This window comes from Telopea speciosissima, chromosome 6, assembly GCF_018873765.1.
Source record: "Telopea speciosissima isolate NSW1024214 ecotype Mountain lineage chromosome 6, Tspe_v1, whole genome shotgun sequence".
Lineage (NCBI taxonomy): Eukaryota > Viridiplantae > Streptophyta > Magnoliopsida > Proteales > Proteaceae > Telopea > Telopea speciosissima.
The window spans coordinates 31,617,867-31,641,240 of record NC_057921.1 but is presented as its reverse complement, the minus strand read 5'-3'; the positions used below and the strand labels follow the sequence as shown (position 1 = coordinate 31,641,240).

At 40.3% G+C, this 23,374-nt stretch overlaps 2 protein-coding genes across 2 annotated transcripts; both read right to left on the bottom strand.

Annotated features, from left to right (window-relative positions):
- Window positions 1–607: 607 nt before the first annotated feature.
- On the bottom strand, window positions 608–1,042 carry LOC122665236 (oleosin-like). The gene has a single exon (XM_043861326.1). It carries the CDS (start codon window positions 1,026–1,028, stop codon window positions 612–614), a length of 417 nt encoding a protein of 138 aa, XP_043717261.1. The 5' UTR covers window positions 1,029–1,042; the 3' UTR covers window positions 608–611.
- A 909-nt stretch (window positions 1,043–1,951) lies between these two features.
- On the bottom strand, window positions 1,952–19,516 carry LOC122663594. The gene is made up of 5 exons (XM_043859188.1): window positions 19,143–19,516; window positions 18,249–18,404; window positions 17,484–17,579; window positions 2,786–2,906; window positions 1,952–2,202 (listed from the first exon to the last, which is right to left on the bottom strand). The coding sequence occupies exons 1-5, from the start codon at window positions 19,449–19,451 to the stop codon at window positions 2,030–2,032; spliced, it is 855 nt and encodes a 284-aa protein (XP_043715123.1). The 5' UTR covers window positions 19,452–19,516; the 3' UTR covers window positions 1,952–2,029.
- Between the last annotated feature and the right edge of the window lie 3,858 nt (window positions 19,517–23,374).

The window sequence follows — 23,374 nt, the reverse complement described above, 5'->3', positions numbered from 1 at the left end:
AACACAAGACAGGGCCAGGCTTACGCGAGGCCTCAACCCTGTCAACCCGATCCTGACCCAAAACCAAAAAAATTTCAACCCTAACCCACCCTCAGGGTTAAAAAAAATCCAACCCAGAGCCCGAATGGATCCGGACTGACATGGCCAAACTTACACCCACTACATATTAGGTCACTAAAATAAAACATTGCATCTCTTAACCAGTTAAACCTGACCTGAACTCAACAGTTGTGGTGGCACCTAAAACGTACGGACAGGTGAACGTAGATGCAGAGGATTTTTTTGTTTTTTGGTAAACAGATGCAGAGGATCTCAACTCATGTTCATGTTCAGGTACGGTGGTAGTTGTTTATTATTTGATTCGAATCGGAACTCTAATCTACTAACAATTAATACAAGAAACTAAAATAATAATAATAATAATAATAAGGTCCTAATAATGAAGTCCATCACATTTCAACATCAAAATATATCCATCATAATCCAAATAAAAGAGAAGATTTAAAGAAGAAGAAGAAGAAGAAAAAAGATGATCTTACAAGCTGAGGAGGAGGAAGAGAAGAGAAAAAGAAAAAACAGGAAGAAACTAACTGGGTGGAGCAGGTAGATCATCAAGCGCCAGGAGCAGCATCCTTGACCCTAGTGTGTAAGAAGCCACCATAATCCCTAGCATAATCCTTGACATGGCTGGCCGTATCCGCAAGCCTGCTCCTTGCATAATCTATTCTGTTAGATCCAGGAGGGTGAGCACCTCTTAGGTACTTGTATATCCAAGTCAACCCAGCCACCACCGCCACTCCAAGCCCACACATGCTCAACAACCCGCCCACTCCCATCAACAACACTGCCCCTACCGGCACCCATATGGGACTCGTCAACAGTATCAACGGCGCAAAGAATATCAATCCCAACACGGTGACCGTCACCGTCAGCCCTGTCAGAAGTAGCAGTATCGCTCCTGATATCATCAACGTTAAGAAACCCAACACTTGTGTCGAATTCGGCGCATGGTCTTGCAGTTTCCTCATCAACGTACCACCACCGCCACCTACAACTGGTCTCTGTGCTGGCCCTGGGCTGCTGCTATGCCGATCCACCATTGTTTGTTTCTATCAGAGACAGAGAGAGAGAGAGAGTGTGTGTGCGTGTTGTGGGTGTGTGCGAAGGCTTGATGTGTGTTTTAGAAGGTTTATAGGTAGGTCGGGAGGAAGGGAGGGGATATGAGATCTGTGTGCAAGTTTACGGACACTTGTTAGGAAGGTTTGTTTGAAGTTCGCATGCAGAGCTACACATGGTTGTATTTGGGTTGAGTAGGAAAATATTCTACTTCTCCTACACCTGTTGCCCAAGGAAGTAAAAGGACGACCTCTTCTTTAGGGAGATTGAGATTGAGATTTGAGATTATCATTCTCTCTCAAAACAAACAAAACCTTGTGCAGGAGTCAGTGGGGGGTGAAGGCGGTCACCCATCTTAGGATGTGATGCCCTTTCCTTGGCCGTCCACTTGTACCCAATGCTGAGATTTAAGATCATGGTACCAAACAAACAACATGTAATGTTGTCTTGAATTCTTGTACCTGTTTCGGAGTTTGTCCAGCTCCGATATTTTTTATGTCAATATGAAGGGAAGATTTTTTAAGATCTGTAATGATAGCAGCGGGTATCAGCTCAATACCAGTGTTAGTGTGACCCCCATGGTACGACCCAATCCAATGGTTCGACCTGACTTGGGAGTATTACCTTGTTTTATCGTCTCGTTATGTAAGCAAGAGAGAAAAGAAGTTTTGGGCATTTGTTTTACCCATAGATATAGAACATCAAAATGGTATGTGAACCATGTTAAATCTATGTGTCATCCTTACTCGAATCTGATTTGTTTCTTCGTATTTCTTGGTGTTTGTATTTAAACAACACTAAAAAAATTGAACTATACACTGAACAATAATTTCAGAGAACTATCAATGAAGCATGAACATGATATAACAAGCCTCCCTTGCACACTTGAATAATAGAGGCTTCCATCACAATACTACAAGTTGTCAGTGCTAGGGAGACCACTCCATAGAAGCATCCGTCTAGGTCGATCCATAAACCTGGCTTGCCATGCAGGTTCATCACTTTCATATATAAAACCACTCTTCATGTACAGCTTCTTTGCTGGTTCATTATCAACAGCAACATGGACGTACAAATCAGTTATGCCTGGAATGATTCCAATTAGATGTTTCAGTATCATCAATAATTTTCTTGTATTCTAATTAAATCAGTTTTTAATCATCTTGGCCATGGATGCAACAATGTACGGTGATGTCAAAAGAGGAAAATCTTTCAAAACTGGGAAACTGTAACTCTTATAATGAAATTAAGATTACCAAATTCTCCTTATACTGCTAACTTCAACTATTAGATTTTCAATTATGTACATAAAGAAGCGTGAAAGAAAAGGCTTCGATGGCGGGATAAAACCATAAGGATAATGGCACAGAAAATGATTCTGATAATTTCCTCTCATTTCCATTAACTTTTCATTTCCCTAACATCATTATGTGATTTCATTTTCTCCAAAATTTTCCATCTTACTGAAAGAATAGAGATTTATGAAACCATTCTTATGAATTATCTTACATGGAGGTTTCTTGTGGATGCTTTGAAAGTATATTTGCTCTGACAAAATGTTACTAGAATCCCTAAGTTGTACATGCAGACAATGTTTGCTTGCAGCAACACTGAAGATTAAAACAGAGATGAAGATAAATGTATGCAGCAACAGTGCTAAGATGGTTACCCCACTCTTCAGCAACTCGTTTTGATTTGGCAACAATTGCATAGCCCACACCATTTCTGTGCAGCTCCTTGGCAACACATACATTACTTAAATAAGCCCTTGCAAAATCAGCTCCAATGCCCTGTTAAAACAAATTCCTGCTATTGTAAGAGGAATAGATCAACTAAAGGACTCATAACAACTACAAGGAAGTAATAGAGTGGATGGTTCAATCAGTAAGGGTTAATCTATAAATAGACACATGGACACTTTCTACTTGAACAAAACAGGCATTAGTACAACATTGGAAATGGAACACATGCCATTTAGAAAAAGGTAAGTCTATTATGATAGGGTTATCAGCCACAAGTCAACAAGGAGAAGACCAACATATAAATTATCATGAAGTAACAACAGGTGTGAAAATTAAATCAAGGTCCACTTTTCAGAGAAGACCAATATATAAATTATCATGTAGTTCCCTAGAACAACCACTCGTGGTAAAGCAACAACAAAAAAAGTGTTTGCGCTGACTTTACATTTTCAAGAATGAAATATCTTTGTATTAACCAAAACATCAATACTAATTAGTTCTATCAGCCACTGAACAAGAAAATCCAACTTGAGATGAGATTTTAAATGTCAAAAACTCCAGTCATTCAGAGAGCCAACTAAAAAGCTTAAACATCATTGGAATTTTTCAGCCAGTCTTTCGTCATTACGACTCCTATCCGTGCCCAGTTGATACAGTGAAAGAGCACCAGTAGCTTCTACTGAGCAAGCATACATAGGAAATCGAGATTTGGTTGGTGTTCAGTGTACCGTACTGCCTTGTTCATACAGGGTGTTGCATGATATGAAAATCGACCACCCGTGCGGAATGAGGGTGAATATTCCATTATGATCAACTTCCTCTTCGCAGACAACGATTTGTCACCATATCCAAAAAATAAAATCAAGCTAGAAATCAAGTGAATCAAACTTTCAGGAATTGAGAGTTTACAATGACGTAGCATAGTCCTCTGGACCAGTTAAAGGGTTTGAAATGCCAGAGCTCCTTCACTTCTTTTTCGTTATTGTTTTAATTATTTCTTGCATCATGATAAGTTTTTATTGCTAGTCTTTTTCTTTAATTAGCTTTCGATGGGTGTTAGACTGTTAGTACATGAAGGCAGAGATCATTCACTCATACTAATTTTGGAGGACAGTTATGCATCCTATCCTATCAAACCTGGAAACTCACACAAAATTAATATTTTATTTTGGTGGGCACCATGTTGATGTCGATAGTTGGTTATTGGAGTCTTCTTTTAGTAGTAGATTAAGAATTATAGTTGGATAAAAATATAATATTTTATAGCAGTGGTAGGCTGCAAGGTAGTCTATTGTAGTTGAAACTTGAAAGTCTAGTAAGTTTTCAGTTTTCACTTTGGGTATTCTTTCGCAGCATGATGGGGAGTGAAGTGGATTGCTTCACTATGATTTATTTACCCATATTTTTGCACTACTGCAATTTAAAATGTTCAGGATAGATATAGTAATTTTACATGCTAACAACACTGTTAAAGATATATGTCATGGGGTGTTTGATGTATACCACGATAGGGGGAGTGTCCCTATCGTGGCTGGATATTGTCTCTTAGCTTTAGTTTGTCTTTTTGCTAGTTAGGCTAGATTTATATTTCCTAGTTAGAATAGGACTTCTATTTAATTTTCTCTGGCTGTACAAGGAATCCCTTTCATTGTTTAGATGTGTTAACAGCCTTGGAATGAATGCTTGAGTGATTAGAATCGATCACCCAAGCCCCTTTATTTATATTAACTTGAAGTACATCTGATCAAAGTACAAATAGGAATAATAACACCTCAGTCCTAGTCCTACTAGGAATTCCTGATACAACTAGGAATGCCAGAATAGGACTTGGCTGAGTGTAAAACAATAAAAATAAAAGAAAAGAAAAGAATCTAATCTGACTAGCACTACTCCTAACATGACTAGGACTAATCCTAATCAGCTAGGACTAGTAGCACTAATCCTAATCAAACTAGGACTGCTTACCCCAATCGTGTAAGCAACCTATTCCAACACTCCCCCTCAAGTTGGAGCAAAGATGTCGATCATGCCCAACTTGACTAGATTGGGATGGAACAATTTTCCAGACAATCCCTTGGTGAAGATATCAGCAAGTTGATCCGCAGATGTCACAAAGGGAATACAAATCAGCCCAGCTTCTAACTTCTCTTTGATGAAATGCCTATCTACCTCAACATGCTTGGTACGATCATGCTGTACTGGGTTGTGTGCTATGCTGATGGCAGCCTTGTTGTCGCAGTACAGCATCATAGGAAGACGAATAGGAACACCAAGCTCTTGTAGCAAACCTTTAAGCCATAGTAACTCACAAATACCTTGTGCCATAGCTCGAAACTCAGCTTCAGCACTAGAACGAGCAACCACATTTTGCTTCTTGCTACGCCATGTGACAAGATTTCTACCTACAAAGGAGCAATACCCAGAAATAGACTTCCGATCTACAGAACCAGCCCAATCAGCATCAATGTATGCATCTATCCATAGATGACCATGCGTAGACAAAAGAATTCCTTTTCCAGGAGCTGACTTCAAATAGTGCAAGATACGAAAAACAACCTCCATATGAGAAGAGTAGGGATCATGCATAAGCTAGCTCACAGTACTCACGGCGACAGCAATGTCAAAACGCGTGTGTGAAAGATAAATCAGTTTCCCTACAAGTCTTTGGTACCGGCCTTTATCAACATGTTCACCTCTTTCTCCTTGAGTCGAACAGTAGGGTCCATAGGAGTATCTGAAGGATGACAGCCTAGCAACCCGATCTCAGCCAATAAGTCTAGGACATACTTCCTTTGGGAGAGAAAAATGCCTTTAGAAGATCTGACTACTTCAATCCCAAGAAAGTATCGTAGTTTCCCTAGATCTTTAATCTCAAATTCTTGTCCAAGGAAGGTCTTCAACCATCTGATCTCATCACCATCATTGCCAGTAACTACTATATCATCAACGTAGACTATAAGAACAGTGAGTTTTTCACCAACCCTCTTTATAAAGAGTGTGTGATCAGCATTACTCTGCTTATAGCCCACAGAAATCATGGCCTTGTGGAACCGGCCAAACCATGCTCAAGGTGACTGCTTCAGCCCATAAAGTGCATACTTCAATCTACATATTTTTCCTTGGTTTCTGTCACAAGAGAACCCTGGTGGAATGTCCATATACACCTCCTCATCCAGTGTTCCATTTAGGAAGGCATTTTTTACATCTAGCTGCTGCAAATCCCATCCAAGGTTGACTGCACAAGATAATAACACACGAACAGTATTTAACTTTGCAACAGGAGAAAAAGTTTCCTGGTAATCAATGCCGTATGTCTGAGTGAACCCCTTGGCCACGAGTCGTGCCTTATACCTATCCACAGTGCCGTCCACCTTCTGTTTCACCACAAACACCCATTTACATCCAACGGTTTTCTTCCTAGGTGGAAGAACCACAAGCTCCCATGTGTTATTTTTCTTCAAGGCATCCATTTCTTCCATCATAGCTGCCTTCCACTTTCCATCTGATAAAGCTTCCTGCCAATTGTTAGGAATACGAATAGAAGAAAGAGAGGAAACAAAGGCACGAAAGGATGGAGAAAGGGAATCATAAGAAATAACATGAGATATGGGATGCTGAGTACAAGTTTTGACACCTTTGCGAAGAGCAATAGGCAAGTCAGGATCATTACCAGGTGGAGAGGCAGGTTCTGGATCTGGGTCTAGCAATTGGATGGGTACTGGAGCAACAGTTGATTGAATTTGCTTATGTTTCCTTGCATAGGTCTTCACATTACTGGCATCAATCCTCCTCTGAAATTCACTAATAGTCCTCTGGATAGGAGTCTGGACCGGGGTAGATTGCTCCCCCTGAATAGAAATGGTCTCCCCCTGTATAGGAACCTCTCCCCCTGACTCAGGGGGAATACTAGGGGCAGGCCGAACTAGTTCAGACTCATGGTAAACAGACTAAAGTGGAGGTGGAGAGTCAATAGTCAGCACATCTTCACTAACACTCTCCCCCTGAAGAGGTGGGGACACAAAATATGGAACATTTTCATGAAAGACAACATCCATGCTGACAAAAGTCCTGCGGGATGGAGGGTAGTAGCATTTGTACCCCTTTTGGGTAGCAGAGTAACCCAAGAAAATGCAGCGGAGGCTACGTGGGTCAAGTTTACCAGGGGACCTAGTATCCCTAGCATAACAAATGCAGCCAAACACCTTAGGTGGGACTATAAAGGAAAGAGAGCCAAGTAATAGCTCAATAGGGGCTTTTGAAATAAGAACCCGACTAGGCAGCCTATTAATTAAATAGGTTGCAGTAAGGACAGCATCCCCCAAATAAAGCGAAGGGACATTTCGAGCAAACATAAGGGCCCTAGCCACCTCCAAGAGGTGGCGGTTTTTTCTCTCAGCCACACCGTTTTGGGCTGGAGTGTCGACACAGCTGGTCTGATGGAGGATTCCATGTGCAACAAGGTATTTTTGGAACTGACCTTCCATATACTCTTTCCCATTGTCACTCCTCAAAATTTGAAAAGTGGCATTAAACTGGGTCTTAATCATGTGATGAAAGTGTTGAAAACATAAAAAAACTACACTTTTTGTGTGCACAAGGTATACCCAGGTGAACCTAGAATAGCAGTCAATGAAAGTGACATACCACCGATGGCCAGTCAGGGAAGCTTTCCTACTAGGCCCCCACACATCAGTATGAACAATATGAAATAAGGAAGAGGATCTTTTATTAGAAATAGGATAAGTTGAACGTGTCTGTTTAGCCAAGACACAAGGCTCACAAAAAAATTCTTCCTTATTACAGTCTTTAACTAATACTAAAAATAAATTTGATAAAGTACCTAAGGGGGGATGGCCTAGTCTAGAGTGTCATTTATGTAAATCAGAAGAGAAAGATGCCGAAGGTAAAGCCTATGGAGGATCGCCATCAAGCAAGTACAATCCGCCATGCACTTTACCCGATCCAATCGTCTTCCCCGAGTCCAGTTCCTGAAAAACACAGTGAGTGGGAAAAAAGGTCACTTTATAATTCAGGGATTTAGTGATACTGCTAATAGAAAGAAGGTTAGTTGTAAATTTGGGAATATGCAACACAGATGATAGTGTAAGGGAAGGAGAACAACCAATGGATCCTTTCCCTGACATGGAGGAGAGGGAACCATCAGCAATTTTGACTTTATCTTTACCAGAGGCAGGAGAATATATATTAAAAAGGCTAGAAGAACCTGTCATGTGATTAGTAGCACCGGAGTCTATGATCCATGGAGTGGATACTACTGATGCACAATGGCCAGCAAAAGAAATACTTGTACGGGCAAAGAAGGAACCTGAATTGGCAGCAGACGTAGTAGAAGCAGTTGATGTGTTCAACATACGACGCAAAGCCTAGAGTTCTTCCTGGGAGAAACCAATGTCAGCAGTGAGAGTTGGAGCTACACTTTCAGTATGATTGGCTGCTTTTAGACTTAGCACGACCACGTTTGGTCTCAAAATCAGCTGACTTTCCATGTAATTTCCAACACTGAGCCTTAGTGTGATATGGTTTGTGACAATGCTCACACTTAACAGGCTCTTTGGTAGTAGAAGTAGCAACACTGTCAGCAGAAGTAACAGGAGTGGAACCAGTAGTCTGTAAGGCTGATCTCTCAACTTTGGGAGTAATCATCATGGCAGCCCTTCGTGTCTCTTCACTGTGAACATAAGAAAAAGTGTAGGGAAAGGAACCCATCCAAGGACTTGCACCCGAATAGGGTCATAGTCATCATTGAGGCCAGCCAGAAAATCATAGACACAGAATTGGTCTACATAGGTGTGGCAGGCAATAGTATCAGTAGTAGTAGTAGGCTGGAACCAAGCATAGTGATCCAATTGTTGCCATAAACAGAGGGCAGCATAGTATTTGGTGACAGTCATCTCCTTCTGGGTAGTGGTTTGGAGTATCTTCCTGATTTCATAAACCTGAGCACCACTACCTGAACGACCATAAGTGCCCTTGACAGCTGTCCATATCTGTGTAGCAGTGTCAAGGAGAAGATACTGACTAGAGAGGTCAGTGGTCATAGAGTTGAGAATAAAGGACATTACCATTGCATCATTGGCAGCCCATTTAGTACGAGCAGCCCCTTCTTCAGTAGGTTGTTTGGTGGTGCCAGTAAGATGGCCAGTGAGTCCCCTTCCAGCCACTGTTAGGGATAATGATCTGGCCCAAATTAAGTAGTTTGTACCATCAAGCTTGATGGCAGCAGCATAAGGGAGAAAATCAGACCTAGTTTGATCTCCTCCAGAAGTAGCAGTAGTCATCTCTGAGTCACCCATGATTAAGCCAGGCAGAAAAAATCAGAGCTGCCCAGTGGTAACAAAAACAAAGGCTGGAATACAGCAACCAACTGCCCTTAAACCAAAACCGAGAAGCAAGGTTTAAGAAAAAAACCCTAAGAAAGGTAATCGATCTGGTTTTAGGGGTCTTCAAGTGCTGAGAAAAAAATCTGCAGATATAAGGTCTTCAAAGGCTGAGAAAAAATCTGCATTGATGGTACTGATTGTTGATGAAGTAGCTGTGATAGCAGCTGTCCAATAGAAACTGCAGGAATGGATCCCAACAATCAAACCAGTGTCAAATTGACAGAGGAGACTGATCTGCAGGTGGGGAGAACTCCAGACAAAATCGCAGAGGAAGGTGCAGCAGCTATCGATCCAAAAAGGCTTCTTAAAGCATCAAGGGATGAGGTGATTAATTAGGGCAGCATCTAAACAACAGATCACCTCATTAGATCTACCCTAATTCAGAAGAATAAACCAAAAAAAAGTGAAGAAGATCGAGTGGAAGAAGGGGAGGGAAGATGGGATCGAATGAAAGAAAAAAACAGAGAAAACTAAGAAGAAGAGAACCAGAAATCGAGAAAGCTGTTCTTAGATCAGATTCTGCTCTGATACCATGTTAACAGCCTTGGAATGAATGCTTGAGTGATTAGAATCGATCACCCAAGCCCCTTTATTTATATTAACTTGAAGTACATCTGATCAAAGTACAAATAGGAATAATAACACCTCAGTCCTAGTCCTACTAGGAATTCCTAATACAACTAGGAATGCCAGAATAGGACTCGGCTGAGTGTAAAACAATAAAAATAAAAGAAAAGAAAAGAATCTAATCTGACTAGCACTACTCCTGACATGACTAGGACTAATCCTAATCAGCTAGGACTAGTAGCACTAATCCAAATCAAACTAGGACTGCTTACCCCAATCGTGTAAGCAGCCTATTCCAACAAGATGTAACTCTTTTTGGTTATTATATAATAGTGAAAGGATCCTCTATTGTAGGTACTGGTTATAGCCTTATAGGTTCTGGATTTGTCACATGGTATCAGAGCAGTAACCAGTACCTGATTCTCTCCTTGATTTTCCATTTTTAAGAGTCGCTTTAAGTTTCTGGTTTGAAGAAGGAAACCATAGTTCATATAAGAAAAAGAGGAACTAGGGTTTCATGAAGATTGCATTGAAGTTAGTGAATCATACCTGATCAATTGAGTATGCTACTGCACTGCTATGATGATATACCCTGTTTTAATCAATTGAAGATAAGGATTGATGCCCACTGCTGCTATTGTGTTGCTACTATCGTGTTCTTCTAGATTCTTGCTGCTGCCCTAAGATTCAAAGAATGAGGGGAAATCCAAACCAATTACTGCTGCTAATACACTACTATTGTCCTCTCTTGATGGGCTGTCTCTACTTTTGGTTTGGAAACAGACCGGAACAACCAAACGCAGTCAATCTAGGGTTTCTTCTCTTTCATTAACATCACAGCCCGCACTCCGCACTCTGCAAGGCATAGATTTCATAATTCATCTTTTATCTGCATCAATCTGCCACTGTAATGCTGTGGAAATGCCCGAGACAAATGAACAAGTACCATTGTACGGCCATGAGAACCACATGCAGTCCATTCCATTGGGCTTAGTTCGTTCCGCTCTCCGAAGTCTTCGTTCGAAGTTGTGAGGAAGACAAAGTCTTCTTCCCCTTTGTTCTGCTGGTTTTGTGAGGAAGACAAACTCTTCTTCCCCTTTCTCGTAAAAATCCTTTTTTATTATTTCCAGAACTGCCCCGTCTTTCTCCTTTATTCCCATATATCCCTCACTTTAACTTGCTTTCCAGCCTACCCCTGGCCCATAATTATAAACCCCGTCCATATCCTTGGCTCTTTGTTTTACTTGGTAACCGTTGAAAAATCTAGTTTATTACAGCATTGCCACTAGTTCAAGTTTAAACCAATTTATTATTCGGGTGGGCCCCTTAGCGAACCCAAATAGGGTTTTTTGACCCCGGATTGCAATTTTTTGGTATATCTGCTTGGATGTTCCCATCAGTGTGCCCAATAATTGAGTTTAAGCCTAGGATTGCATTGGGATTGCATGGAATAAATTATGAAACTTTCATGCAGTTCTTTGCCATTATGGACCCATAGTACCCAATTTAGGATCTTGGACCCCTTAGATCACATCAATTTGGGTTTACAATTTTTGAAGATTGGTACTTGCATGAAGATTATTTGCTACTGTGAGGGGGAGGTTGGAAATTATTGGGATCTTATTCGCAACTAGTCTTGATTATGGGATTTATTGTGTACTGATTATTGTTGCTACACGATGGCGGAATATTTTTTGTTTATTGCATCATTCGCTTTATTTGTCCACGTGTAATGCTACACGAGACGGGGAGAGTGGAGATTCTTATCTGCTCAAGTCATCTGTTGGAGATTATATTATTTATTTGTTCATGTCCTCATTAACAAATTTATTTGTACGAAAGGTTGGTGTGGCAGAAGTTAAAGAAGTCTTAAGAAAGATGAAAGTAGGCAAGACATCAAGTCCGGATGAGATCCCAATAAAAGCATGAAAAGCCCTAGAAGTTTGTAGGATATATAGGTTAACCAAGTTATTTAACAAGATTATGATCACAAGGAAAATGCCAGATGATTGGAGGAGAAGCATTGTAGTTCCAAATTACAAAAATAAGGGTTATGTCCAGAGATGTAATAACTATAAAAGTATAAAATACTATGAAACTCTGGAAGAAGGTTATTGAAGCCCGTCTGAGAAGAGAGACTCATATTTCGAAGAATCTATTTGGTTTTATGCCAGGTAGATCCACGACAAAATCTATCTATCTATTGAGGAGGCTCATCATGGAAATATGTAGAGCTAGCAAGAAGGATCTCCATATGGTCTTTACTCTTTACTGCCCTACAGAAAGCCTATGACAGAGGCCCTAGAGATTTAATCTGGCATGTTATTGCGAAGAGAGGGGTGTCAAGTAATTACATAGAGGTAATTAAAGATATGTATGAAGGTGTGGTGACTAGTGTGAGACTTTTGGGAGGCCGGGCAAGGAATTCCTAATTACGGTTAGGTTACATCAAGGATCAGCCCTAAGTCCTTATTTGTTTGCGCTTATCATGGATGAGTTAACCAAGAACATCCAAAACAAGGTACCATGGTGTATGCTCTTCGCCGATGATATAGTTTTGGTGGGATGAGACAAAAGCAAGGATTAATGCCAAGTTAGAGTTGTGGAGATCACCCATAGAAACAAGAGGCTTTAAGATTAGTAGATCAAGACGGAGTATATGATGTGTAACTTTAGTCACACTGTGCAGGACGATGACATGGAGAAAATTGAGGAGAGAGATGTACTGCCAAGTGACTAGTTCAGAGATCTAGGTTCTATCATACACAAACAAGGAGACATAGATGACGATGTTTTTGAAAGAATTAAAGTGAGATGGATGACATGGAGAGGCACGACCAGAGTACTGTGTGACTGACACATTCCCTTAAAGCTTAAAGGAAAGTTCTACAAGACTGTAGTCCGACCTACTATGATGTATGGGGCGGAATATTGGGCAGTTAATAAGTGCCATATAGCGAACCTTTGTGTTGCAGAGATGAGGATGTTAAGATGGATGTGCGGCAAAACTAGGAAGGATAAAGTGAGGAACGAACATATTAGAGCTGATGTGGGAGTTGCGCTGATCAGCGACAAGCTCCGAGAATGTAGTCTAAGGTGGTTTCACCATGTGCAACAGAGTGATCTGATTCCGATTGAAGGAGCTAAAAGAGCTAGGGGCATGCCTAAAATGACAATAGGTGAGGTTGTGAAGAATGTCATGCATAGTCTGGGTCTTATGCCAAGTATGACCTCAGATAGAGCCTATTGGAGCGCAAGGATCCACATTGTCGACACCATGTAACTGAGATTTTCCTAATTTCCAGGGCTATCCTCTTTCCTCTTACTTTCATCTTTCATCTTTCATTTTTCATTATCCATTTCTCACTTTTCTTATCTCATTTCTTCATTCCTCTGACTTTCCTTTCCCTTTGTGTGGATCTCTGTTTTACTAAATTTTTTCTCAATGGATCCATGTAGCCAACCCCATCTAGTTGGGATAAGGCTGAGTTTGTTATTGTTGTTGTTGTTAAACCTAATGTTGTCTGGTCCCCAGCAACCTAATGCTACTACTTGGTTCATAGTAACCTATACTGCTTATTTATCAGTGGAATTTTATTTGAGACCTATTTGAGGTTAGGAGTAAGTATGATCCTTACTAATCAGATAACTAATCATGTGATCTTTGCTAAACACATTATTGTTACCATGTTGATTGTAGTGCTTTCCTTGAGAAGGGCTTAAGTGTAGCTAATGGAGCCTCACTTTTATCTGTCTTTGTTTGAGCAAGTTACTACTTGCATTCATTGGGAATGGCTTATGATGTAATTGTTGGATGTTGCACTTTTATCTTTCTTTGGGAAGATTACTACCTACTACCTGTTGCTTATGATGTAGCTGTTGGATGCTGCATTTTTATCTTTGAGAAGATTACTACCTACTATCGGCCTTCTTCGAAAAGTGTCTTTGATATTTTTGTCGTTGCTATAATATTGTGGATTGCGGTTAGTGTTTACTACCACCTATTTGCTCGTTGCTTATTAGATTAATCAAGACAAAGTTTATCTACTGAAGTTGTTGATGATTGATGTGCTTGGGTTGATACTACTACCTAAATGAAGTTCTCCCTATGCTCACTAGTGTCTACCACTATTGTTTATGCTCAAGACTGATGCAACTTTTAATATCTAATAATCTTGTTGTTCCAAGCTGGAGCCTTTGTTTGATGTATACCACAATAGGGGGAGTGTCCCTACGGTGGCTGGATATTATCCCTTAGCTTTAGTTTGTAGGTACTAGTTAAAGGTTTTGGGTTTGTCACAAACACCTTACCAAATGTCTACCCCGACTCTCCTCTCCCTCTCCAGTTTCGGGCTCTCCCTCTCCAGTTGTCGTGGTACAATAGCAAGGACGTCTCCCCAACTCCCTACAACACCCCTTGCCTCGCCTGCTCCCACTTCCTGGAAAGACAAACACAACGCCCACTCGAAGTCCGCCTTGCGAATTTCACAGTTTGCCCACTTGTCCTTCAATTGGTCTATGAGTCCAAAACCCTCGAACTCCTTATGACCTTTGATGGGTTCATGTATGAGGATCCTTTTTTTATTTTCTTTGGCACGAGGGTTTTTCTTTTTTCAGTTCTTTATCTTCAACTTTTCGATGATGCAAATACTGCAGCTTCTTTGTACCTCCCCTGCTTAATAGTATATTGGGGGTTTCCAAAGTTGGAACCAATGAAGGAGGACATTCTGCATCCCCTGCTCAATAGTTAACCAGGGGTTTCTAAAGATGGAACCGACGAAGGAGGAGATTTTCTCTCTATTTAGTTTGAATAGAGGGAGAGATTTTGACGGAGGTTTCTTGTAATTGCTGCGAGAGAAAGAGATGGAATACCAGAACTTCTTCTTTATAGACAACTCACTAGCCCTGGTGAGGAGAGAGATAGCCAACACCTATTGCTCTTCGACCGAGGGGTATGGATTGCTGGAGTCGAGCAAATTGGACAAGTAGCCAACATCTCCCTCTTTGGAGACGAGGGCGATAACCTTATCGTCATCCATGAAGAGCTGGAGAAGTGAGTCCAATGCCTTCTTCTTGAACTTTATGCTTCCGATCTGCAAATATGTTAAGAGGTTGCAGATGAAAACCAGTTTGAAGGATTGATGAATGAGTTCTGCGATCAGTGGAGGTGTCTAGTGCTTTGGCCTTGATCTGTTGGGCTCCATCTTAGGCGGAGTGAGCTCGAGCTCATACTAGAATCGTGGCTGGAGCTGATACCCTTGAAATCCCTCTACAAAACAAACTAGTCCCCCATGGATGCTACTAAAAATGGAGGAATAATGGAAAATTTGGAGGTGTGGGAGACCAAACAACAGGGAAAGAATCAGAGAACGAGGGAGGAGAGGGAGATGTAGAGGGAGGGCAAGGGAGGGCAAGGGAGGGAGGAGGGGAGAGGGGGAGCCGGAGCTGGAGCTGGAGCCGGAGAGGGAACGAAGGGAGAGCAGGGTAAGATGGTATCTCTCTACAAGATTCTATTAAAGGTGAATTTACAAATTCTACCCCCTCCATCTTAAGAGGTTGCAGATGAAAAAGTGGTTTGAAGGATAGATGGGTAAGTTCTGTGACCAGTGGAGGTGTCTAGTGCTTTGGCCTTGATCTGTTGGGCTTCAACTTCAGAGGAGTGAGCTTGAGCTCGTACTAGAATCATGGCTGGAGTTGATACCCTTGAAACCCCTCTACGGAACAAACTAGGCCCCATGGATACTACTGCAAATTACAGGCCAATGGAGGAATAATGGAAAATTTGGAGGTGTGAGAGACGAAACTAAAGGGAAAGAAACAGAGAACGAGGGAGGAGAGGGACATGCATAGGGCAGGCAACGGAGGGAGGAGGGAGAGGGGGAGCCGGAGCCAGAGAGGGAGTGGAAGGAGAGCAGGGGAAGATGCTATCTCCCTCCAACATTCCATTAGAGGTGCATTTACAAATTCTACCCCTCCATCTTAACTCACATAAACAATTTAAAGGGGTATATACAAAATAGTGAAGTGAACGACTTCACTCTTCATCGTGACGAACAGAAGGACCCTTCAACTTATTAGGAAAGTGAAGATATTTAAATTTTATTAAGAAAATTCGGAGCTCTTACAGGATGATGTTGCACATAAAATTAAAGTGGAATGGATGAAGTGGAGAGGTACGTCTGAAGTGTTGTTTGTGGAATGGATGAGATATTTATATCTATTGATCCCTTCACTGATAATCAATAGACTATCTCTTTCTTCCCTCTTATTTTTTTTTTTAAAAAAAAAAGGGGGTGTACCCAGTGCAGAAATCTCTCTCTTTCTTCTCTCTTCTAACCAATATTTTAGACTCAGGTCTATATTTTAGGAATGAGATTTCTTTTCTCTTCTCTCTCAACAGTCTACGCATCAACCACCACTTTTCTACCTCTCAACTTCTCCCATCAACTCAAGTATTTGGGAAATTATTTTCTGATTAATTCTGGAAATTAATTATTAAAATTTGTAGTTACAATCTTAAATCTGACTGTTAGATCGGAGATTAGAACTGCATCCACTAATCCTATATCATAAGTGGGCCCATTACCCATAGGCCAATCAGATCCATTGGATCTGATTGATCCGCATCAGGAGAATTAAAATCAAATATCATAGACATTCATAGGTTTCATGAAAGAATGAAAAGGAAAAGAATTATTCTGCCATCAATAATAAATTTTGTATTAACTCGGACATGGCATTCAATCCAGAGGGTAATAGGGTATTTATTTTCTTTTTTTCCCCTGTTCCTCATATGGTGATAGGTTGAAACAATATCAGGATACTAAAACCATAGTTCTAAATTTGGACAAAATTTCACCAAAATATTTCAGTTTTTTTTTTAAAAAAAAATATGTATTTGATGCTAGTAGGCGTACGAAGAATTTAAATTTTGGTGAAATTTCGAACATTGCCCATATATTAAAGCAAGATTTCAACAAAATTTTGAGATTTCACCCCTTTTGCCTGAGAACTCCAGAACTGCTAGAACACCTCGAATTTATGGCAAATCCTTAATTTTGCAATTGAATCAAGGCTTGGTGGTCAAATGTAGAGCATCTGGTGGAGGGCCAGTTAGGAGGAGAAGAATATCAGAGTTGCAGGGGAGAGAAGGGATCACATAGGAAGAAGAAAGGGGGGGGAGGGGAGAAGAAGAGTGCACATGCACACCCACACAGGTTTCAACCCAAATATTCAACTCATCTTTTCATTAGCAAATCTACTCTCATCGTTGGGTTACACATATATTTATAAAACCCAGAAAACAAAGACTCCTAATTACTTCCTAAAACTTAGGCTAATAAAAATAGAACTCAATAAAACTCAAATTGGAAATTTCCCTACATATCTAATAGCTACCCCAAAATAATAGATTACATATCTTTTCCAAATAAAATAAATCCTAAATATCCTACTGAACCAGAATAAGGTTGAGACCCGGTTCATCTTGGTTTGGGTTCTCAAATGGATTCGAGGCAAAATTCTACTTTTTGGGCATTGAAATGGACTAATGTTTCAGCAAAATGGTTGAAATCCCACCACAATCTGAAATTTCGAGCCTTGACTAAAACCAATAGATATATTCTTCAGAATGTTATAAATGATAATTCAGCAATACCTCTGGTTTCTCCCCAGTTATTTCGTCTGGAAGCCTAAGACATTGGTTAAGATCAAGGCTCCCCACCACTACTCTGTCTTGTCCATTTGCAGAAAACTACAATAAGTAATCAACAGTGAGCAAGTTAAATAGCAATTGATTGTAAAGAGAGAATAAAAGGAAACATAACTAATTACAATATTAGGAACAAATACACATCATTATATGATTAAAAAACATCATATGACTATAAGTCATGAAAACCAGGAAACTACTGTCAAAGAAACATCAAAATATATCTTAATGCAGAAAAGAAGGGACAATATCAGACCAGTTAGAAGTAGAATGATTAGAGTTCCCTAGGTTAGCTACTTCATGAGGAGAAAATCTGACAGTAGTGACTATGTAATTGTTTTAGTAAGTAATATAGTATTATATGGCAACAATAGTTTTTTGGGATAAAGAACGCTAACTGGACGCTGGGCGCGGTGTGTACCAGCGCCTAGACACAACTGCGCAGAAAATGACCGCCGCACCCCTCTGGAAAGGCAGAAAGGACCAGGGGTGCACCGGTCATTTCGCGCGGCTGTGTCTGGGTGCATGTACACACCGCGCCCAGCGACCAGTTAGCATTCCTTTTCCCTAGGCTTTTTATAGTACAATTTTACTCATTGAAAAGATTTACTAAGCAGATGTTTTCCAGAAAGTGTTATGTCAATCAAATTCTGATAGAAACATGAGCAGTAATACATCTAACCATCAATTTGACAAACCAGTGGTTCATACCTTTAATGTGGAGCAGAGATCATCTGAAAAGATTGATGTCTTTGACAATGGAACAGTGGCATTTATGCAAGAAACCCTTTTAAATCCTACCCTCTTGCCAGCAATACGTTCCTTTAGTGCTTCAAACTCACGCTCGGCCAAGTACTTCTTATGATCCTAATAGAACTTGATACGAAATAAATACCATCAATATTATAGTAAAGGAAAAAAAAAAAGAATCAATTTCATATGGCAAACTTCAAAGGTTGATTTTTATGAGATTCATACCAACACTCTCATATACATATGATGACTAAATAGTCACAAAAAATATAGTTCTGCTCCTCTTTCTGGTCGTTCCATGTCTCTATTGATTTTAGTCAACCTTTTATGTCAAAATACCTAAAAACTATCCCATCAGTGTAAGTGAAATCAAAACTTCCAATTCCGATCCCATCAGAAAGCCAAAAAACATAACATTCCTAATCCCGAAAAACTACTCCAATCCCTTCCACCTATGAGTTTCCTCTACTGCTATGTTAACGTTTAGTTTGATAAAACATGTTGGGAGGCGACAGTTTACAACAATAACTTTATACTCAGATTATGAATTTTCACTGGGTTTTGCTGGGTAATATGAGTCCACAGAACACGATTAGAACCTAAGTTATAACCGGAAAGAGCAATCACCTCGCCCATTTCTAATTCAATTTTGCAAAATCCGGCGACTGCTCATCTCTTCTTCCCACTGACACAACTAGGGAAAGCACCAAGAAATTCCTTCCATCCCAAATATGATGCTTCTAAAGTTAGTCAAACCAGAAACGCCAATACAAGAATATAAACATAGAAAATTCATACGAAGAGAAACACAAAAACTAAAAAGCTAACAAAACGATTGGTCCTTCGCCTCACCTCGATTCCATAACACTCTTTGAATTCGTGGAAGGACCGTATACGAAGACAAGCAGCAGCCCATAACTCCTCCTCAGAGACAGCTTCGGCGATGTCCAAAGCAGACCTGTCTAGGGTTATGGTTTCAGGAGTGCAGACCTGACAACTGATGATCGACCGGTACTGGCCTCCTGTCCTCCGAGAAGGAAGAAAGACGGGTGAGTGGTTACTAGGTGTGTAGAAATTGGGGAAAGTTCTACAACTCGTGTAACTTGTTCTCCTCCTCCAATTGGGATTTGAAAGGTGAGGAGAGGAACAGAGAAGCGCCATTTTATCTTCCCTGTCCTTCGTATATGGATCGCGTCTTTGTGGGCTCACTCTTCTCAGTCCTTATAGGCTTATGAACTAAGAAGTCAAGTGGTGTCAATCGGGCTGAATCGGTTTCGAGGGAGAACGGAGTGAATTCAACCAAACCAGTAAGGAATGGTCCGATTTCGTGGGCTTGATTGGTTTTCAGTCCAATTTGGGTTTGGTTTATTTTGGTTTTATTTTATCGGGTTGTTATCGGTCTTATATCCAGGGAAAAAATCAAAGAAGTTTGGTATACAAATAAATGACAAGCTAACAAACCTGTCATTCTTCTTATTCTCATACAATCCCTTGGAACATCCTCCATGCCTTTATGGGATAGTATAGAATCAAGAGTGTAACTAATGTTACTTTTACAATAGGGTTTGTCTACGTGTTATTGACAAAAGACTCCACTCAAATCTCCTCATTGGGTTGAAGTATGACAATAAAATAATATTTCATTATACCATGATTCATGATCACTATCTAAAAGTTGATGTTTCTTGTGTTAAAAAAACAAATGAGATTGCACTCTCTTTTCACATTCAAATCGTCACCCATAGAAAATCAGTGCATCATGGACAAAAAATTGAGTGTGAAAAGTAGAAGAAACAATAACTACTAGTTAGGAAGGGTCTGCCAATCGGGTATTGGCAGTCTGTGTTTTTTATATTTGTTTTGGTAGAACGTGAGCTTATTTATTTAAATTGCATGGAAAACGCATGGAGTCTGAATTACAAACATCAGATAACCACGGAGTGAAAAGTAGCCATAATTGTTAGAATATTTTATTCTTATATTCTTACCTATTGTGTGGGCTCAATTAATTGTGGCAATTATCATTTGGAAAAAATTGGTCTAATAAGGTAGATATACAATATCTTGAGGATCTAATATGGACTGGCTAGTGTGGGCTCACAGATCACCGTTAGATCTGTAATGGAAAGATCTGTGGGAATCTATATAAAATGAAAGCTAGGTCCCTCCTCTAAACCCTGATCAATCACAAGTTTGCAACACCACTCTGGAGAAACGGTGACTTGAAGATTCTACCATTGAGCCTGTGCTAAAGGGGAGTTTAGAGGAGAAGATCCTTGCTTCAAGGGAGATTAAAGACTTATTCCATTGCGTTCTTCATCGTTTCCATGGATCCCAAAGAAGGTACGCTCCCGAGAACGATTCTGTCACATGTATGGTTGTGTTCTTAATCTGTCTATTTGTGATCCTGTATGGATTTATTCTTTCATGTGATATCAGAGCGGTTATAGACTAGATTATGAACCTATATGGATTGATTTGTAACTTCTGTTCATTGTGGTTTTGAATCGATCTGCCGGAAAATTATTTTTTGGGGTTTCCTGTAGAACCCATACGTTTTCCAGCCTCTGTCAGAATTTTTGATCGGTGAAAATTAAAACTAATTGTACAGGCTTGAAGGTCTTGGCTTGGCGAGCATTTTGATAGGTGGATCGTCGCCGGAGACCGTCGGACGCGCTCTCACACGCCGGCGGACTTCGATGGGTGATCTCACTCGCTCGACAGGGTTTTTAAAAAAAAAAAAAAAAAATTTGACCCTGACCCGTTCGGGTCAACCTAGTAAAAAGTGACCCTGACCCATTTGGGTCAGCCCGGTAACCCAAACCCATGACCCATTTCGGTCGGCCCGCTAACCCGAGACCACAGCCCATTAGGTTAACCTGGTAACCTGAGACCATAACCCATACGGGTCAACCTGGGAACCCGACCCAGTGACCCATACGGGTCGACCCATTGGCCCGCTTTGATGACCCATTGGGTCAACAGTCGACCCGGGTTGACCGTTGATCGATCCGGTTCATATGGGTGGATCACTTTGGCCTGAACCGAGCCGAACCACGGTTGGACCATTGCCTGAACCCGATTTGATTTCTTTTGAATCTGGAATCTTTGACCGTGCGTGGGTTTCACGCACCAACTTTGACCAGCGTGGGAGCTCCGTTTGGGGCGTTTCAGGTGCCGTTGGATTCATCTTGGAATTCTCTACATTTTGATATATAATTTGGGTATATTTGATGCCTCGAGATTTATGAAAATTACAAAATAGTGATTTTTTGGGTTACTTTTCCATCCTTTTGCATGTTTTCTGCAATTTTTATGGTGATTCTGGAATTTTCTGCTAAGATTCTACGATTTATGCATATTCTATATTGTTAGAATGTTCACTTTTGTAATCTAGCATTTTTGGTTAATTAAGTTTGATTACTTTTTCCAATCCCAAACCTTTTCAAACGATGTGATTGGCATGTGTTGTAATTTTTGGACAATTCAGCCCCTTGTCATTTAGTCTAAAATTACATACATTATGGTTTGTGTGAGTAACATAAAGTATGTCCCTATATGAGAGAGTTTCGTGGATCTAATTAAGTGGTGACTGCCAAAGTGGCACTTTTGATTGGGTTTATGGAATATCGGTCTCATATGGCAATGGGATTTCTCTGGTTCTAATGCATAATTATACACCGAAAGATGGTGATTGTGTATTAGTGCTTAGAGGGTCACACATGCAGCATATGGTTGAGAATTAACTGACCCAAGAAGTCTATACACCCAAAGGAGGTAGATTATCGAGGATTAGAATATATTCTCATGACCGCTGATGTATGAGAGGGTATTACAACTGCATATCATGAATTCTACCCAAAGCTGTTTACATGGTGATGCTTGTGAACTCTCCAAAAGGTGTACTTATATGGTTTTCAAAGTTACACATTACTCACATTGTGTTAATAATATACATTGTTTGCTTTTTAGTCACTTTTTCTGTCAATAACAATATAGTTACCATCGAGATTCTTACGGGGACAAACTTCAAGAAATGAAAAAAGGATTTCATGTTCGCTATGGAAATGATTGATGTCCATACATCTCTTGTCATGGACAAGCTAGCAGATCTAAATGACAGGAGTTTTGAAGATGATAAGATGGTACATGCTGTGTGGACGAAGAGTAATCGTTTATGTTTATTGTCCTTAAAGAGAACGATCAAGGTGCACCTGAAAAGTGGTTTTCCCTCTGATTGCACTGCTAAGGAGTTGTTAGCTGCAATAGCACAAAGGTATCGAGTCTCATCCAATGCTGAAATAGGAACCCTTCTATAAGAACTTTTCAATATGACTTATAATGGTTCTGGGGGAGTTAGGGATTATATCATTAGAATAGTTGACTACCAGACCAAGCTGAAAGCCCTGAATGTTTTACTTCCTGACACTTGCATTGTTTATCAAGCCTTGAACACCCTTCCACCTGAATTTGGAATTATCAAAACCAATTACAGATCCACTGATGAATCTTGTCCCATCAATGACTTGATCTCTAGAGCTGTGGCTGAGGAAGAGAAACTAAAGAAAGACAAAGCCCATATAGCCTTGGTTGCCTCTAAATCCAATACCCCAAAAGGTACGAAGTCCAAATACCCTACCAAAAAGGATGCTCTGGAAAATAACAAAGAGTCCAGTCAGACTAACAATTTGGGTCCAAAGAAGGCTCCTTTTAAGAAAGGAGGTGATCGTTGTTTCTTCTGTAAGAAGAAAGGTCACATAAAGCAGGACTGCACTAAATACAAGGCTTAGTTAGCTAAGCATGAGAGCAAAGGTAATGATTCTTTAACTTTTGTTTGTGAATCCAATCTATCTGAAGCCCCATCCAGTATGTGGTGGCTAGATAGTGGTGCAACTAATCATGTTGCTTTTACCATACAGGGGTTCAGAAGCAGGAGAAAACCAAATAAGGATGAGTCAAAACTCTTCGTGGGGAATAATGAACCAGTTGACATGGAGTTCGTGGAAGATGTCACTTTAATCCTAGATAGTGGTTTTAATTTGATGTTGAAAGATACTTTTTATATACCTTCTTTTAAACGGAAT

Excerpts from the sequence above, each read along its gene's own strand:
- LOC122665236 (XM_043861326.1), bottom strand. The coding sequence starts at position 1,028 with ATGAGGAAACTGCAAGACCATGCGCCGAATTCGACACAAGTGTTGGGT.
- LOC122663594 (XM_043859188.1), bottom strand. The coding sequence starts at position 19,451 with ATGGCGCTTCTCTGTTCCTCTCCTCACCTTTCAAATCCCAATTGGAGG. Across the intron at positions 18,405-19,142 it reads AAGAGTGTTATGGAATCGAG|GATCATAAGAAGTACTTGGC; the intron begins GTGAGGCGAAGG and ends AAGTTCTATTAG. Across the intron at positions 2,203-2,785 it reads ACGAGTTGCTGAAGAGTGGG|GCATAACTGATTTGTACGTC; the intron begins GTAACCATCTTA and ends GAATCATTCCAG.